Source organism: Pogoniulus pusillus, chromosome Z (assembly GCF_015220805.1).
Source record: "Pogoniulus pusillus isolate bPogPus1 chromosome Z, bPogPus1.pri, whole genome shotgun sequence".
Taxonomy (NCBI): domain Eukaryota; kingdom Metazoa; phylum Chordata; class Aves; order Piciformes; family Lybiidae; genus Pogoniulus; species Pogoniulus pusillus.
The window spans coordinates 28,722,581-28,742,214 of record NC_087309.1 but is presented as its reverse complement, the minus strand read 5'-3'; the positions used below and the strand labels follow the sequence as shown (position 1 = coordinate 28,742,214).

The 19,634-nt window shown below is 43.6% G+C and overlaps 1 protein-coding gene across 1 annotated transcript; it reads left to right on the top strand.

Annotated features, from left to right (window-relative positions):
• The first annotated feature begins 352 nt into the window (after positions 1–352).
• Positions 353–15,694, top strand: PGAP4 (post-GPI attachment to proteins GalNAc transferase 4). Its single transcript, XM_064140461.1, has 2 exons — positions 353–706; positions 12,311–15,694. The coding sequence occupies exon 2, from the start codon at positions 12,438–12,440 to the stop codon at positions 13,623–13,625; it is 1,188 nt and encodes a 395-aa protein (XP_063996531.1). The 5' UTR covers positions 353–706; positions 12,311–12,437; the 3' UTR covers positions 13,626–15,694.
• The last annotated feature ends 3,940 nt before the right edge of the window (positions 15,695–19,634 follow it).

Sequence of the window (19,634 nt, the reverse complement as noted above, 5' to 3'; positions counted from 1 at the left end):
TTCCGAGCATCTCTCTGCTGGCGTAAGCATACGTTGATGGCTCTAATCCCACCCTCACGACCCAGGAGGTCAATTTGCGGGAAATTAGTGGCCAACAAGCCGAGCTGCAAGACAAAGCCCAAAGCAGGGCTGCATGCGCACCACCCCCCGCATCCTCCTTTCCCCCCCCACCCCGCCTCGGGAAGGCGGAGAGCCCGCGCTGCCGGCGGCGGGGCGCGGCGGCGGGGCGCGGCGGCGGGCTGCAGGGACGGCCGCCTCGCTCTCCCTCCTGCGGGCTGCAGGCCGAGGCTGCCGGGCAGCAAAGGGTAAACCTCGCCGCGCGTCTCGGGCTGTCCCGGGGGGGCTGGTTCTGGCTTCTGCCGGAGAAGCGCCATCCTCCCCCGGCGTGGCTGCGAGCACCGCCTGGGGACGGCGCAGCGGAGGGCGGTACGGCCGGTTTTGTCCTGCCGGCGGCACCGAGCCGGGGGCAGGTGGGCGAGGAGGGGCACGAAGTAACTGCTGAGCGGGAAAGAAGGGACTGCTTCACGGGAACCAGCGGGGCTTGTTTGCGGTAGCTCAGGCAGCTGAGCGAAGGGGGAAGTGGAAAGCCTCCAGGGAAGGAGGAAATGTTTTGTGCTTGCTCTGAGGATGTGCCCGTACATGGTGACAAACAGAAGAGAGAGTGGCCAGAGCCTGGCTGGGCCTAAAGAATCAGCCCTTCTGTTAGGTAAGGTCACTGCAACTCCTTCGGGGAAAGAAGATAAAAAACAGTCAGCTTGCACCTTAGTATGTACTGAGTGCTACCCGAAGGAGCCTTCGGCCCGGGTGAGAGCAGGGTCAGAAATTCTGTGGTCAGTAGTCCTCGCTGAGCACACTGACATACCATGTGTCTGCTGCTTTGCAAGGAGGGCAGAGTGGGGATCAGCTTATTTAACGCCCTCTCCTCTTTGACCATCATCACTAAGGTAACTGCTATTAATCCCAGTGCTTTAAGAGTCACCTTGTGCTACCTGGCAGCTCTGCCATAGGGCAAGAGGAACAACTAAGAAATTAAAGGGCCAAGGGCACAGGCATTTAAAATCATAGGCTCTGGAGGAAACTTGCAGCTGTGCTGACAGTGCAGCACAACGTGCAATTATACCAGAGTGTACTACAGGTTCATAGGCTGCCAGGCTCTCACGTAGCCACTGAGAAAATGATTTGATGTACAACCACGGGGCTGCCATAAAGGCATACCAGGGGGCATTTGCCAGCACAAAAAAAAAACAAACCCCAGGAGAAATACCCTCCACATACGAAATCTGCTCTTTCTTTTCTGCCCAGCAAGGGTAATACAAGTTATATAACAGACTGTTTTTCAGCTACTTTATCCCAATTTTTTTTTTCACTTGGAGCTCAAACAGACCACTAGTTTCCCCCAGAAGCAGGTCATACCATTTTCCATGGCTTTCTGTGCAAGGTAAATAGTCTGCCTCGTGCTGGGAGGGGAAGGGAGAAAGGCTCTGTATTCCTCAGCAACTAGCAGTAAATACAGAGAAAAAGTCAGTAGTACTGTTCGACATTAGTAGACAACATCTCTTGAAAGAGGAATGATGTTTATCTACATGACTAAACATGTTTTCTTTCAGAGAGAGGTTAGAAGCAGAATATTCTCTTTGTCACCTGGTGCAGTGTTGCATTTTTATTGTTACATAGACCTGTCCCAGCTGGAAACTTTCAGCCTTGTCATCTAGGCCTTTGGCTCACAGAACAAACAACGTATTTCCTTATTACTGTGTTTTATTCTTTGAAGACATAGATGAACAACAGTAGAATCATAGAATCAACCAGGTTGGAAGAGACCTCCAAGATCATCTAGTCCAACCTATCACCCAGCCCTAACCAATCAACTAGACCATGGCACTAAGTGCCTCATCCAGTCTTTTCTTGAAGACCCCCAGGGACGGTGCCTCCACCACCTCCCTGGGCAGCCCATTCCAATGGGAAATCACTCTCTCTGTGAAGAACTTCTTCCTAATATCCAGCCTATACCTACCCTGGCACAACTTGAGACTGTGTCCCCTTGTTCTATTGCTGGTTGCCTGGGAGAAGAGGCCACCCCTCACCTGGCTACAATGCCCCTTCAGGTAGTTGTAGACAGTATTAAGATCACCCCTGAGCCTCCTCTTCTCCAGGCTAAACAGGCCCAGCTCCCTCAACCTCTCCTCATAGGATTTGTGCTCCAGGCTCCTCACCAGCATTGTTGCCCTTCTCTGGACATGTTCCAGCACCTCAAAGCTGCAACATTTTCTGAATTAGCAGCCATCGCCACATCTGCTTCCTTTCTTTCCCTCTCCCTCCATTCCTGTACCCACACCCACAGTCTTACTGTGCTAGGTGGATTATTAAGAGATGTCATAAATTTTGAGTTAAGTAAAAGGATTTATTGATGATTAAATAACGACTAAGTAGTGATTAATCTATGATAAATACATGATCAAATTGTGATTAAGCAATAATTTCATGATAATTAAAATGATTTAACAATAATCAGTTGATAATTTAACTAATGAAATGGCAATTGAACAATGACCTAATTGATGATTTCAGCACTGGTTTAAATGATTAGTTGGCAGTCAAACTCTGCTGGTTTCTGCTTAAGCTGCATGTACGTGTCACTAGCACGCAGTGTACTTTTAGGCCAAGTGCAACATGTTGCTTGTCCCGTAGATACCAGGTGCCAGGTAAAGAGGCCTGTCAGCCTCCAGGAGTAACCTCACCCTAGGGAAAACTACTGCTGTGCAGCCTGACGCCACAAGGGAGAGCTCAGAGGGCTCGGGAGTGGAGGGGAGGCTGCAGATACCTGTAGTGTAAAGTTACTGACTTGTAGTTAAACCCCCCTCTGGTGTACGTGCAGGAGTGCAGCCATAGGAGTTTTAGTTTTGTCTAGTTCTGGCTCAGGCTGGTACTGTTAGCTCCTAATAAGAGGTGACTGACTTCTTGGTCCCTGAGAAAATAGAGTCTAGCACAGTTCTCGTGTTTTGGATGGTGGGGCTGGTTTGGTGCGCTGCCTGAAACACAGTGCTACTCACTCAGTCAAGGTGTGCTTACCTGTCAGACCTACCCACATCACTGTAGGAGCTAATTCAGTCTGCACACAGTCCAGCGAGAGGCTGTGAAGTGGCCAGTTTCCAGCCCTGAGGGCACGTGTACATACAGAAATCCAGTAAGGGAGTTATTCCACTGTGGCTGTGCTGGGATACCTCATTCCTGCTTCTCTGCACTGGTCTCTTCTGGACAGATCTCTCCAAACCCAAGAATTTATTCTTTCTCATCTGCACAGATTGCTTTTATTTGCAAAGAGTTGCTAGTACTTAAGCATGCCACATTTAGTAGCTGACTTTTTTCACTAGCTATTCTAGGTAATTTTCCTGTGTGGATTATCAAAGTATAAAATACCAGTTGTACGTGACAGCAAAACTCAGATGATATGACACAGAGTTGTGAAAAACAGATTCCCTTCTATCTTTTATATTCCTAAGCTGAAGTTCAGTTAAGGTAGAAATTGTCATTTGCTATACTGGTGTAGAGTATCCTGTATGCAGAGGCTCTGGCCATACTTTAATGACAGACTGTGATGCAAGAAATCATAGAATCAACCAAGCTGGAAGAGACCTCCAAGATCATCCAGTCCAACCTAGCACCCAGCCCTATCCAATTAGCTAGACCATGGCACTAAGTGCCTCACCCAGGCTTTTCTTCAACACCTCCAGGGATGGTGACTCCACCTCCCTGGGCAGCCCATTCCAATGGCAAATCATTCTCTCTGGCAAGAACTTCCTCCTAACATAGATCTTCCCTGGCACAGCATGAGACTGTGTCCCCTTGTTCTGCTGCTGCTGCTGCTTGCCTGGGAGAAGAGACCAACCCCCACCTGGCTACAGCCTCCCTTCAGGTAGTTGTAGACAGCAATGAGGTCATCCCTGAGCCTCCCTCCAGACTTAACACCCCCAGCCTCCTCAGCCTCTCCTCATAGGATTTGTGTTCCAGGCTTCTCACCAGCTTTGTTGCCCTTCCCTGGACACATTTCAGTATCTCAACATCTCTCTTGACTTGAGGGGCCCAGAACTGGACACAGTACTCAAGGTGTGGCCTGACCAGTGCTGAGTACAGGGGAAGAATAACCTCCCTTATCCTACTGGCTACACTGTTCCAGATCCAAGCCAGGATGCCATTGGGTCTCCTGGCCACCTGGGCACACTGCTGGCTCATCTTCAGCCTACTATCTACCAGTAGTCCCAGGTCCTTTTCTGCCTGGCTGCTCTCCAGCCACTCTGTCCCCAGCCTGTAGTGCTGCTTGGGGTTATGGCCAAAGTGTAGAGCCATACACTTGGCCTTGTTAAATCTCATCCCCTTGGCCTCTGCCCACCCATCCAACCTGTCCAGGTCCCTCTGCAGGGCTCTCCTACCCTCCCAACAGATCACCACCTGCTCCTAGCTTGGTGTCATCTGCAAACTTACTGATGATGGACTCAATCCCCTTGTCCATCAAAAAAGACATTGAACAGGAGATAAAAAACAAATTATGTACACCATTTCTGATGAGTCAATGCACATTTAGCTCTGAGATTTCACAGACAGCCAAAGATAGTATCTAGTGGCATGATTAGCAGCAGCTTTGTCTAACAGAATTTTTCTTCTTTTAACAAATGGGGATACAAACATTATATTAAAGCGCAAGCAGGTACAAAGCAAAAGCTGCATTTAAGATTTCTGGAGGGCTTCAGGAGATCTCTGTGAAAATATGCAGCAGTTTTTATACAGATCATTATAAAACTCTCTAAGAACTTTTTTTCCATCTCTTGCACAAAAGAAAATGAAAAATCAGACAGAAATGTGTTGCATAATTAATTTTAAAGCCGCATAAACCTTTGGTGTCATCTTATGAAAGAGGTCCTCACAAGACTCCTTACCTTAAGTTTCTATGTTAAGCTGTTCTCTAGCTCTGTCTTATTCTCTAGGCTGCTTTTCACCCCACTTGATCTGAATGCATATTGCTTGAAAGCAACAGGGAAGAGCATAATTTTCCCATGGTATTGCACAGCTGGGAGGCAGTGAGGAGAAAGTCGTCAGGTGTTGAGGAAGACTCCCTTCAGATTATGTAGCAGAGGAAAATTAATATACATGAGAAGCAAGACAGAATTTGGGGAAATTACTAATGAATATATATTCAGTTCACTGCTTGTTTCACTGGTGTTGTAGTTTAATCATCTTCATTCAAGGGAAATGGAGAAATTATCTTCCAGCTGCCACAGCCATGTACCTTGCTTCTAAGTTCAGTAGATTTCAACCTGTGCTCACTGGATTTCTAAGCATTTATGAACACCTTGCAAAAGTTAGCGACAGTTAACTGAGAATCAGGACAATTCTTCAATAGATTTACTTTCAAGATGCCATTCTGCAGTCTCTGGAACTTTCTAAATGGACAGGGTTGCTTTTATAACAGTGCTTAAATTCTGTGTTCTTGGACAGAAAAAGTTTATGTGTTCATTCACAGGCTTTGAGGAATGGTGGGTCAAAACAGATGTGTGTGCCATTGATTTCTATCTCTTACATCCTGCAAGTGGTTCTGCAGAGGGTCAAGACCAAACCTTCTCCACTTCTCTAGGTATTTCTCTTGCTCTCAAACTGTAGCTAATTTCTTCATACTGTAGCAGTGTAAGGGTATGGGCAGGTTATATTTTCAAAATTAATGTAGTTTTTTTTTTAATAATATATTTAATCTCAATGCATAACTTATTTTTACTCAGGTTCTTTGCACTGTCATGAAAAATATTACACAGAGGAAAGCAGGTAATCTAGAATACTTAAGAAATAACTAGCAAAACACAAACATTAAACTTAATTAAACTGGAAGAGATTCTTGAGGTTGATTATACTGCTTGCCCACTAGAGGGACTCGAGGCTCCTTTCTGCTTAGGGAAGAAGGCACTTAGAATTAGTGTCTTGCTTCTAATTTCAATTCCTAGAGACTCAAATATATTTGATAGAACCAATAACAATTTTATAGAGTGCCTTTCCCTCTTCCCTCTTCTTTCCCAAAATAAAGGAATTAGATGGAGAGAGAGAGAGGAAGGTAAGCACACCCAAATAAATAAGTCTCACTCTGAAGTTAAAAAGAAGAAAAGTTTAACAATAAATTAAAAAAGGTATCTGAGGTAAGGAAGTTACAAAGTTATAGGGAAGGGGAAAACAAAATACAAAATGTGTAAATACAACCGGATTTTTTGATGGTGATGGCCACGTGGTAAAACAAAGAGAACCAGGAACAGGATGGTGATGCTGGGAAGCAGGGAGGCAGGGAGTGCAGAGAGAGAGAACAGGAAGTCCCCCTGCTTCTATGGATCTTTAGACAGGAAAGGGGAGTGGGCTAACCATGAATCACCTGGTGGTGTTCAGACCCACCATGGGGAGGGGTCAAGACCACCTAGGGTCAGGTTCAAGGTTACTCCCCATGGAGGGTTAACCCTGTACAATTTGTTACAGAATTTATTACAGAGAGGCTTTTGAGATGTACTCACAAAATGTATCTCCGGATTCCCTGGGCTAACTTACAGTTTCACACAGTTCTCAAACACCCGAAGGGAGTTCTGTCAGTGTCTTGCTAACTGGTGAAGACTGCTGGATCTTCCCAGGCTTTAACAGGGTGCTGGGAGAGAGGCAGATGGTCTCTGACTTGATCCTGGTTCCTCTTGGACTCTAGATGTGGTATGGAGGTTTGCAGAGGAGGCCTTGCAGATATGCAGTCTTGGCATGATGTCTTGCAGATGGGCACAATGTCACGCTGGCTAAGTGAGCCTATCGTGTGAAAGCATTTAATGCTTATTTCTGGTAAACTGAAATATTGCAATTTCCCTGTGTGTAAGCCCAAGCATCAGGGCTTGTTACTACACAGCAAAGCTGGCTTGGAACTTAGCAGCATTAAGGCAAAAGCATGTCAGACCATGACTGGATACAAAAGCATAGAGCACGTATGCAATGGCAGAGAGCATGGCTTAGCATGTTGTGTTTGCCTGCTCATCTTTTTATCAATTCAGCCCAAGACTAATGGCACTTTGACCACAGAGCTTACCCAGTCAGAATGGCAGTTTACCAAACTTGACCGTATTAGGTGAGCAAGGGCTTGATTTTACCCCTTTAGGGCAAGACACAAATGTATAAACACATGTGGGTACCCCATTTACAACTTGGAAGAGACATAATGGCACTAAGCCTTTGTTCTTTCATTCCTGCAGTTGCTTCCTCCATCAGCAGAAGGAAGGAGAGCAGAAAACATGTCTGCAAAAGCCAGGACATGTTCTAGGCCTATTTACCTTCCATAACAATAAGTCTTACAGCTTTAGTACATAAGACTATAAGAAACAAAAGTGAGTTTGTAAGGAAACAGAGAGATCCCCTGCATCACAAGCATTCCAGGTCTTTGTCATAATTGGAAGCACTTGAGGTGACAGTTAAATGAAGCAGGTGGTTGATTTGGTGTTCAGTGTCTAGAAAACAGTGTAATGACAATAAGCACATGAAGTATAAGAGGTAACATATATTTTGTACCTGCTAGTAAACTACAATCAAAGAAGAACTGCTGAGCCCTTACTTTTAAGATTGTGCTGAGTGTTCTCAGAAACATCTCTTGCCAGAATTATTTCTATTTTAGGGAGCCCAGCTACCAGTTTTCCATCTAAGTGTAATGGTCAGGTCTGTGAATGCTTGGTTTTTACTGGACACTGCTGTTTCCAAGGCGAGCCTGAACACACTGCAGAAATTATCTGGCACCTGACCTACTAAAAGCTGTCAGAAAACACAAGGAATTGGAGATGAGAAAAGCTGGCCATCTGGTCCAGTAATAGGGATCAGCTCATGGTAGGGACCTCAGGTTTCAGAAGATGAGGGTATCTGTACACAACAGTGAGCTGTCAGCATAAAAATATTAAAAAGGAGATCTGTATATCTCTTTATGACTTTGAAACGCTTGCATCAGTTTGCTTAGATTCAAGCAGGACTGTTTGCTGGTGTGACAATAGCAAAGCCAAGACAAAGCTCTTGTCTCTGCCAGAGAGAAGACCTTGAGCTTGAGGTTGCAGCCTGTCTGCAAAATGTTTGATTGGGGTGTAAGTGTTTTTTGCAGAAAGATTTGAAGTTGGGATGCCACTGCAGGATCAGACAAGTTGAAAAGACAACTTGTGTGAATACTGTTACAACTACCACCATTTCATGGCTTAGGTGAGGATTGCAGTAGATGGCCTTTCCAAGAGAATCTACCTTTATTTCCTACAGAGATGACTTCTGACTGCATGACTTCATCCAGCTGTTTTTATATAAGGAAAGGAGTGGGGTATTTTACCCATTGACACTGAATAGTGTAGTTGGGCACAAAGGAATAATTTTATATTGTAATCATAACAGAATAGAACAGGCAGTAGAAGACAAATAACCTATCTTACAGGAGCCTTCTAAAAATTTGCAGTTTTGAAACATGCAGGATGCTTTGTTCTGGAACGACTTTAGGAATACCCCTGTGGAGAGGAGTTTGATGGGACAGTCATCTTTCTATTTTAAAGCAGTATTCTGCACTCTAAAGGGGACATACTTTTCTACTCTTCCTCAGTGTGTGCAGAGGTAACTGTTTCCTGAACAGTATAATTCATTCAAGTAATTAAGAGACTAATGAAGATGGGAATGTAGATTTGGAACCAGGAGAACCAGCTGTTTCTGGAAGGAATCTTTATCATGAGGATCTAGAAAAAGAAACAAGATGAATGTGTAGCTTTGTATTGCCACTGCTTCTAATGTGTTTAAGCATTGGCTCAGTTCCACACAGAACATACACAGACAGGAGCAGCCTCCACCAAAAGTATTTATGTACATGGTTGCAAAGTAGTTACTATTCAGGATTCATACAGGGTTTTTTAAAAGCACTATAAAATCTAATTCTTGCTCTTCTTCTCTAACGTATTTTTTTCTGTCAGAAATGCCAGTTAAAACCCAAACAAGATTTTGTCCCCTCCCCAAAACAAATAAACCCAAAAAACAAACATGCCCCCAAAAAACAAACAAGCAAAAACCACACAAAACCCCAAATCAGACCAAAAAAACACAAACCAAAACACACAGACACACACACAAAAAACCCAAACCAAAAAACCAAACAAAAAACCAACAACAAAAAAACAAACCACAAAAATCACAGAATAGCTTCTGCAAATGCAGGACCATCCTAATGGGTAGAAAAAAAGCCTGGACCAGAAACTCTGTGTTAAGTACTGAAGATACTTGAATCAAACTTCACCTTGGCAGAAGCAGGAAGTTTCTGCCTAGATTTGGAACTGAAGTGTTACAGCCAAAAAGTGAGGACATCAGAGTCTCCCCTCTTTCCTCGACCCGCCAGCTTGTTTTCAGCATGAGCTGGATTATTAGACCCATTTTAATATGCTCCCGACTCTTTTTCAGTCTCTGTGGTTATGCCACGACTCAGTGAACAGAGCCGTTTCCTCTGTAGATAAACTGATAAAGACTGTGGCAGTCAAGTGCCAGCAGCACGGGTTGCAGAAGAAGGTTTGGAGGCAAAAGTGCCTATTTGGTGGTTGTTTTCCTTGAGGTGTTCTGAGCTGCAAAAGCAGAGCAAGAGCTCTGAGGCTGCGAGTTGTCTTACTGATGAGAGGAGTCCAGAAACGCTGTTGACTTGTGCGAGCCAGGAGATGTTCCTGACGGTGGTGTTTCCCTACATCACCTTCCCTACCCTGCAGTGTGCCAGGAGCCGGGGACACCAGTAGATGGAGTCCCAGCACAACTTTCCCAGCGGGCCGGGACGATGAAGAACTGACCGTCAAGCTGCAGGCTAACGGGCAGTCCACCCATGGGGACCTGGAAAGTGCTTTCTCGTGGTGCGGATGAGCCTGGTCTTTCAGCACTCGTTACAGAAGACCTAGGGCAAGCTTCCCTTTGGTTCATCTCTTGAGGATGAATGCCTCCCCAGCTCAGCTGGCTGGCTTCTCTGCTGCTGCAGGGATGACGTGACAGAGATTTTTCCATTTTCAGCAGACTGTGAGATAAGAGGCCTGCTTCTTTGATGGAGATTATTAATGTTTCAGTGTATGTCCCAAGAGGCACAAAGCTCACTGCAGGCTCATAATTTTTGCAGCTCAGATCTCCAGCATAGTGGCAAATAGAGAGTAGGTTTCTTTACTCCCTGAGAACTAAATTACCTTCTACCTTTTTTTCATCTCCTTTTCCACTGTGGTCTTTGCTTTCAGGTTTAGAAGCTGGCTCAGTGACAGTGCCAACAATGGTGGTCGCATCAAGAAGAGGCTGCAAAGTATGTCACTTTGAGTGGTAGAATATGGTTGTGCATTTGTGTGTTCTCTTAATGTTTGTGACTGGTTAGAAGAAAATGGGAAAAAAAGGAAAGCCTTGGATTTAGGATAAATAAATGCATTTAAATGCCAGGTCTTTGCATCTGATGGGTTTCAGGTCTTCATATCTTCAATTACCGTGGCTTGGATCTGGTGGTTGAAGTGCAGCTATGACCTTTAAAGCCTTTAGGGAGTCCACTGATGCAGTACAGCCCAGTGTCTGTGGAAAAGGATTGTGTAATCAGGGAGGGGGGAAAAAGCAACTATATGGGAAGACACTGCAGATTCTCACATATCAATGTGTACATTTGTTATTTCTATCTAATGAAATATTTGAAGTCATATGTTTTCATGAGTCATAAGATTCACAGTCTATCTAAGGATGGTCTGAGATGTGACAACATGAGGTGCCAGGTCTCTAACAAATATTTGGAATAATTCCTGTGTATTTTCCATTAATCTTATAGTAACTGGCCTTTCCTTTAAGGTTGTCAGATTCTCACATGGCAGTGGGAAGCAGTTCTCTTGACGGTAAATTACTGTGGTAGGGAAGCCAGTTTTGAAGTAGGTCCAGAATTAGACCCTGCTCAGTGTCTCAGTCATTTTTTTCTATATGGTCCACTCTGAGATGGAGAAGAAAAGCCACAACCCTGGTTTACTTGCATCCACATAATTATTGCTTAGGTTGCTTCAGACAGCAGTGCAGAGAAGAAAAAACAGTAACATTTTGGTCACTGTTCGATGATCAGAACTTGGTGGAGACAAAGGATTAAAAATGGGAGAAATTCTGCCCCAAACAGCATAGTCAGCGAGGGAGCGGGAGAGTGAGGAGGATGGGTGGGGAGAGGGGCAGTTCATAAGTAGTAGTTAGCTGTTCATAACTAGTTCATAGTAGCAGTTCATAATGAGAGAGAATGGAATGTAAAATTTAGAGTCAAAGATCAGATTAAAAAGGGAAATTACTGGCATGAGCAAATACATCTGAGCAGCCTAATTCCCCTGATTTTCTGTAAGCTGCTAACAGCCAAGCTGCTGGGTGTTCATGACAGTCCAGAGAAGCAGAGCAGAAGCCCCAAATATGGTGAAGTTTAACATTCGTGACAGTGGACATTTCCTTAATGAGTGTATAAAACACAAAAAACACAGAAAACCCAACCCAACCAACCAACAACAAAAAAACCCCAAACCCTAACCATATTTATATAAACGCTTCAATTTAAATTAATGACATATCTTGTTAAATTACAAAAAAAAAAAAAAAAATACAAGTCAATGGCTCAGTTCCAACTCATTAGTCTTGCTGTGGCTGTGTATTTCACAGGCTCTAGAGAGGAGTAGACATCTGAAAGAGACAGGCTGACAGAGACATTACATGTAGTGGACACAAGGCCTTAGTGAAGTAAACATGTAGCTTTGTTATCTTGTGTCATGGTCTTGAGGGCTAAAGTGAGAAAGCACGTTTGGAGAAGTAGAAGCAATGCATGTGTCATTCCAAAAACACTTTGTCTCCCAAATATGTGCTAGGCTAAGATGCACAAAATGCGTCTTTAGTTCTTGGCCATAACCCAAATCTTGCTATGTCACTGTGACCAGATAGTGGCATCTAAGTTCTCTGTCTTTAATAGAAAGAGATTTCCACACGTCCTGCATCCACACTGAGTGTTGGAAGCATAGTAACAAACACAGCAAAGTCCTGTCTAGCTAAGTCAGGTTGGACTGCCTACACACTGAAAAGGCCTTAGGGGTACTTTGCTGGAAATGAAGTTTGGCTCAACTTTCCTCAGACTCCCATGAAATTTCTGTAATGTCTTCACTACAAGGGACTCCTCAGAGCCCTTCTCTTTTGGCTTACTCAGCAGCTATTTCTCAAATTTCCATTTTCTCAAATCACAGTTTTCCCACTGACAGTTTATATTTCATTAACCTTCATTTTTCTTCCATTCTAGGCTTGGACGCATTGTTCAGGTTTGGCAGCTATTGCCCCATTGATGTTTTGCAGTCCAGACAGAATGCATCAGAAGTGAAAGAATGGGGGCATGAATAACGCAGAGGTGCCCTGCTTTTGCAGCAGGCATGTTATACCAAGCGTGGCAGTTCTACGGGAGGTGGTGCCGTTCATCTAGTCCTTTTATCCATCTCCTCACACTGACTGTGGTGACGTTCGGTGTGCTTGCACCTTTGATTTGCCACCAGCTCCTCCACTCTTACTTCTATTTGCGGCACTGGCACCTGAACCACATGAGCAAGGAGTTCCTGGAGCAGAACCAGCAGGAGGGCCAGGCTGCCCTCCATTACTTTGAGACGCTGCAAATACCAAATGCTTCTGAGGCCTATGGCAGTCACATCTTCCAGCCCTTGCTGCTGGTCACCATTATCACTGTGCAGAGGCGGAATGATTTCCACTATGTCTTGCAAGTGGCCTCCCGCTTCCACCATCTACTCCAGAAATGTGGTGAACATTGCCAAGGCCACCGCATTCTCCTCTGTAATGTGGAGTCAGACCCAAGTAGCCATCAGGATGTCAGGCTGCTGAGCAGCTTCTTTCCTATGGTTAGTCGGGACAGAACTGGTGAGAACCCTGACCCCAGAGAGAACCAGTTTGAGAAGGAGAAGCAGGACTATGTCTACTGTCTTGAGCAGTCACTGCTGGCATATAACCCAGAATATATCCTCATAGTGGAAGATGATGCTGTGCCGGAGGAGGAGATATTTGCTGTCTTGCAGCACCTCCTACTGTCCCGGTTCTCCAAACCATACCTCAGAGACGCGCTTTACTTCAAGCTTTACCATCCTGAGAGGCTTCAGCACTACTTCAACCCTGAGCCCATGAGAATCCTCGAGTGGGTGGGTCTGGGTATGTTTCTGGGGCCTGTGCTGAACTGTGTGTACTCCTGGGCAACAGGGCGCCCCAGCCTCAGCTGGCCCATTATCTTGTTCTTTGCTTTGTACAGCATGGCTCTGACAGAGCTGGTGGGACGCCATTACCTGCTGGAGTTGCGCCGGCTGGCCCCTACGCTCTACAATATCGTGCCGGTCACTGAGTGCTGCACACCAGCCATGCTCTTTTCTGCTCCCTCTGCCCGCCGTGCCTTAGGTTACCTGAAGGGGCTGCACTGCCGCCAGGGCTTTGCTAAGGATATTGCCCTCTACTCGATGCTACGCAGTAAGGGGGAGAATGCCTATGTGGTGGAACCCAACCTGGTCCGGCATGTGGGAATGTATTCCAGCCTTCGGCTCAACGACAACCCAAAACTGCTGTGATCTCTTCATGCCTTTCCAGACACAAAGCCCAGGAAAGCTGCTGCTGCGCTGAGGTTCTCTGCAGCTCCGATATTCTGCTTCCACTGGGCATCCTGTGCCTCCAGGTGGACCAAGAATAACTCTTAACAAAAAAATCTTAAAAAAAACCCTTCTATACATGGAGATCCTATTTAGTATATACTTTGAGCTATTCACCATGCACCCTATGGGAGGAAAGAGGAGGATTCCAGGTGAGGGTGTGGATTGTCTGCTCCCCTTAATCTTACTTAGGGAAAAGCCCTTACATCAGTATAAACAGCTACACTGCCTACTCTCCTCTCTCCTTTACACTGGATAGAGAGGTCCTCACCTTAGGACAACAGGTATTTTGGACACAGTGAATGTTTCACATTTCATCAGGTGATGGGTAGAAACCCTCATTTTCCTGTCTTTGCTAATGTGACCTCTCTTTCAAAACTCTGGTTTTGAGATGACCTTTCAAATTTCATCTAGATTCTTCAAGTTTAACAACACCTCTGTTTGTTACTCCCTCCTCGTATAGAACATGTCTACACCTGTATCCTTGGCACTTCTTTCTCTTGGAACAGCCTTTTAAAAACACAGCCTCTGCTGCTTTCATTAATGGTCACCTCTGAAGGTGGGAATAGGAAAACAGAATAACAACCATTGGTACTATGCAGCCAGGTCACAAATGCACATTTTTATTGATGCATTAGACATTATGAGTGACTACTGTGTTGGACGGTGTCATTGCTAGTTGTAGTGGATCCAGATGATTAAGAGGCTTTATCAGTTGCTGATCAGACTTAGACATTCAACATGAGTTTACCTTGACTTCCTATGAGCACATATGGAAAAGAAATACTAGATCCTTGTTTCATCTTGGAATTGTAATTCACAGCACAACTTAAGTGGTTCATTCTCTGCTTCTGGCAGTGAGCAAAATACCCATAGGAAACAAAGCTAGCTGTTAAAAAAAACCCCAAGCAACAGTAGCACAGCACATCAAGGGGCCAGTTGATAACTGATCCTTTAACTTCATATGCTCTGATTGTTAGGCATTTGGAAAAGGTACTTTGTACTGCCACTGTGGGCACAGTTAAATATAAAACCTTGCAGATAACAAGAGATCTCATGCAGGGAAAATGTTTATATCTGATGAAAAGCCCACTTTAACATTAGTGGGCTTTGAATCAAATTCAGTTATATGCAGAGTTTGGCTGAACTGGTTTTGAAACCACATTCATAGCTTCGGAATGAACCACATACAATATTTTTGTTGAGTTTTGGTCAGTGGTGAAGGAAGAATTTTATTTAGCCTTCCAGACTCTTTCAAGTGATTTATGCCTTAAATTCTACAATGAGTGTAGTTGTAGATGTGAAAGACATAAAAATCCTGAGAGATGAAACCAAAGAAAGTTGCAAACCTCCAGCTGTCAGCAAGGAATTGGTATCAATTACACAACACAAAGGCATAAATCAAGTCAGCTGAGAAGTGGTTTCATACCACAGAGCAGTGGTTGCTCTCCTAGTGATCAGCTGAAATACTTCTTGTAAAACCTTTACAAATCAGGTGTATGTAAAAATTGTTTGTCAATTCCATGTCATTCCAAAGACAAAGCACCTCTCCTGCCAGAGGACATGGGGAAAATTCACCGGGAGAACCATAATTTACTCACAGTTGCTTAAAATCCCACAGAGAGCAGAGCCATCACAGTGGCGGGTGGGCAAATCTATTCTCAGGCTTTACTACAATATAGTTAAGATGGCAGAATTTTAGTGTCATTGTATATTTATTCCACTAAGTGCCTGCCTGCGTGGAAATACAACTTGTTTATGCACCTTCAGCTGTGAATGTGTCAGTGCAGTGTGCTTTCTCTTCACTGTTACTTTGTCTCTGTACTATACAAATCCAGGACAAGCCTCTCTTCTTTTCACGAGGGTCCATTCATACTCATTCTTGCAAGGTACAACAAATTGAACAGGAAAAGGAAAAAAGAAGGAAAAGAAAGAAGGAAAGAAACCAACTCAGTATATGCAGTTAATAAATGTTTTGATGTGGGAAATAATCTACTCGTCTTGATGTTATTTTACCTTTCTTTTTTATTTTTCCCCAAGAGTATTTTATTTGTCATCCTATAAGTTCACTGAGCTTCATAACTAAAAATTAAGAACACAAAACTAGGTGTCACTTTTAAACTAGAACACAATTGACAGGGCATAAAAGAAGTTGACTGGAAGACCAAATGATACACAGGCGGCCTATGAGTAGAACCTGACAGAGTTTGAGATAAACCCATTAGAAACAAACTCCTTTGTTCAAGTACCAAGTTAATAAATTCTTCAGGTCCTTCTGGAATAATTTCCTTAAGTGTCCAATTCATCTTCACAACAGAGGTGCTTCTTTTTCTGAGCTTGCTGGTGACAGTTTGTCAGGTACTTTCTTGGTGCCCATCATGTGATTGTCATGTGAATGTGACAACTCAGGTAAGGTTTTCTGCTGCTGCCTCTGAACTTTCAAAAGAAGATTGATTTTTGTATTTTCCATGCCACGTGTTCTATTAGAAATGATAAGTCAGAGAATGTACTTTGCACTTGGAATAGAAAATGGGAGGTTACTGTGAATTTTTAATTCCTGTTGGATTTTGTTCCACAGTTCAGGGTAAAAACGCAGTTTCAAACATACAAGCCTTCCTCTCTATTTTCTATCAGGGGAGCAGAGTTCTGTTGCCATATCTTATGGATTTTCTTGGGTGCTGGTTTATTCACAGTCATTCAAAGAATATTTTTAAGTGCATCAACTACTGCTTGCATAAAGTGGTTCTTTCTTGATGGGACAAATACCAGGACTCGAGGCTTACTGTCCAAGACAATTCAAGGCAAAGTACTCAATTAAACAAAAATGTAACTTTGATTCTAAGTTTGAAATAGTCATGAAAGCATTACTCCAGTAGAACACAAAGCATAAAATGATAGATCTCTGTTAGATTAGGAGCCAAGAGGATTTTCTAACTGGCTGGTATCAATGTCTTCATGAGAAGGTACTGCATTTGAGAAGAGAAGGAGAAAGCCTTCCAGTCAGTTGTGAGGAGATGTGAGTTTTTGTATTTCAACAGCAGTTTGGCTGGATGCAGAGTGAATTAATTTCTAAAGACATTCACAACCAAACTTTCTACCAAATAAACATCCATTCTAGTAAAACTCTATTGTCTCTTCCTTCTGTATGCCACTGTTCTTTTTTCCTAACAGGCAGATCCATCTCTTTTCTTCTAAGCAATATATTTCTATGTTCATACATCCTCATGCATCTGTACAAATGAAATCATTTGGATTCTACAGTAATTCAGGACAGACCTCTGAAGGTCCCTGGTCCAGTTCCCCACTCAAAGCATGTCTAACTAGATTAGGTTGCGTAAGGCCTTCTCCAATCAAGTAGTAAGGCATTTCAGTGGGATCTGAGCTGAAATGAAGCTCTAAGTGCTGGAATTTAACCTTAGTATACTTCGGTAGAGAAAGACTACATATTTCACAAAACAAAGTCATTTTCTGTGAGAGACAACTGTAGCTACAAAGGCACTGGCAGTTTCACTGCCAAAGTTAAGATTTTCTTTTTGTGTGTTTTCACACCAGCTTTATTGATGTACCCAAATTCAGCAGATGGTAGGGCTCAGCATATGGGTCTGAATAATATAAAGTAAAATGTACATCTGCCAAAAAATGCATATAGAATTAAGTTCTCTATATCTCTGCTTCTTCCCTGCATATGCCTCTTTTGCTAAAGCAACTTCCATTTCCACAAACTATCTCTGCCGTGACAACTCATACTTTGAGAAAATTTGCCACATCAGCCAGTTTATTTGTGCACCTATAGGCTAAGTGTCAGCAACACCAGCGTCCATTTACAGGACTTTGTTCTGCATGGCAAGCTATGAATGCTACATTCCCAGCTGTGCAACCACTGGTGATTTTTAGATGTTGACCAGGGGAAAATAGTTGTTCTGGTTTTTTGCCTTGCTGGTAAGCCTCTGGTCAGCTTATGTATTCTTCGTTGCTTACTTTCTGCCATGGTACCTGGTGTTCTGTAGAATCATCTGTCATAGTCTTTTCAGCAAACTAGTCTACTTCAGACACCTATTGTCACTTGTACTTTGCAAATTGTATGCCAGTATTAATATGCAGCACCTAAGTGTGCCTTCTGGGGGGGCTGCATGCTTATTAGATAAGCAGGTGTCTCCTGTTACAGCAGCCAGTTGCTTGCCTAGTAGTTTTTTGAAAAACAAAAGTTCAACAGAAAGGCAGTGTCATTACTGCATTTGTCTTCATGGCCTCATACAGTTACTTTGCACAGACCAGAAATGTTGGTACTGGCAACCTGATTTTAAAGTTGTATCCTTTTTCGCTACTCCTGCTACTGAAATGATTACAAAGACTTGGGCTTTGAGAAGAGTAACACTACATGTGCTTCCCTCCTTTCCACAAATCATGGTGTTTGTCGCAGCCCAGCTTCAAGACAGAAAGAAAAAGGGGGAGCAAACTCTCCCTGTGTGATCTCCTCAGTGCTTTCTGTGGGCCTGGGCAGTGTTGCCCAACTTACTCCATACCTTCCCTGTTGCACGTTTGTAGGCACTGCTGTGGTGCTAGAATGCCAGTGATCACTGGGGTTAAAGGCCAGGCTCTCTGCACTGGGGGGTGAGGGCTGTAGGTGCATGGGGAAAACAAACCACTTAATAAACAAAACATCTGATTAGATAGGGATGAACAAGCTGGACTTTGAAACAGTTAAGCAAGACTGCAGAGTACGAAAAACAGAAAACATGCAGCACAGTGTAGGGAGGTGAGGAGGAGACAGACTCAGCTCAAGTCTGCTCTGATTAGACTTTAACCCCATCACGCAGGCAACACTCTGTTGGGACATGCTGTGTCTGTTGTTTTTCACGTGGATGCATATTAAACTCACATATTCCTCCAGCTCACAGTGGTTTTTTTCCATTCCATTTTGAACTCTCTTACAGAGCTGTCCACATACAAAGATGTTGATAAGATTAACAGTACTTCATTTACTGAAGTGCAGAGGGAAACTAACTTTTTATTTTTCTCTCAGTGACCATGTAATCTCTACTTTATTCAGTTATGTATTTTTAATCTTTCTTTCTCAGATGTATTACAGTCTGTCTTTCTTCACATTTGCTTAGAATTTTTTATTTAAAATTCTGTATGACTAATAAAAGGCAAAAATCAGCATTGGACTTATACTGCCAGAAACACACAGAAAAAACACAATCATCAATCTGAAGAAACATAAACAATTCTTAGATTTCTACTCATTGCCTGTAAACCAGGCTGTGCTTTGACTTTAATGTACTTCATCCAACAATGGCCTTCACTCAAAAATTGGGTGCAGAATGCACAGATCCTTTGACAGCAAGGTTGTATACAGCAAGGACAGCAATTGAATAAATATCTATTACTTGCATTGTCAAAGTCAAGAAAGCAAAAGCACAAATTAAGGCCTATTTATAGATATGTATTTCAATAATAATTTCTCACACATCCAGAACTCTCAAAAAATCATAATCCTTTCTCTTGTAAAATAATTTTCTCTTCATTAGAAAAGCAGATATCAATAATTGCAATAGACTGTGGAATTATTTTTAGAATACCAGTAACTAAGAGCACTTGTGTTAAGCTCAACTGCCCTCCCTTCTGATTCTCCCTCTCCTTACGTTCGGCCTGGGATCTTTGCAGCGATTCCCCCTTCGTGTGCCAGAGGGTGCATGGGGAGCCCTAGGGAGGCAGACAAGAACTGGTGCTTCCTCAGGGGCTGAATTCCCACAGGAAACCCTGCTTGCATGTGTCAAACTCAGAAGACAAACTCCACATACCACTGTGATGGGTGGCAATACAACAGTGGATGCTACAAAAGACTGTCAGCTCCATGTGGTTACTGTGACACTTTGTCATGGAGTTTTGTTATCTGTACCCCTTAATACTCATCTGCATGATCTCTGC

Coding starts and splice junctions, on each gene's coding strand:
- PGAP4 (XM_064140461.1), top strand. CDS start 12,438: ATGTTATACCAAGCGTGGCAGTTCTACGGGAGGTGGTGCCGTTCATCT.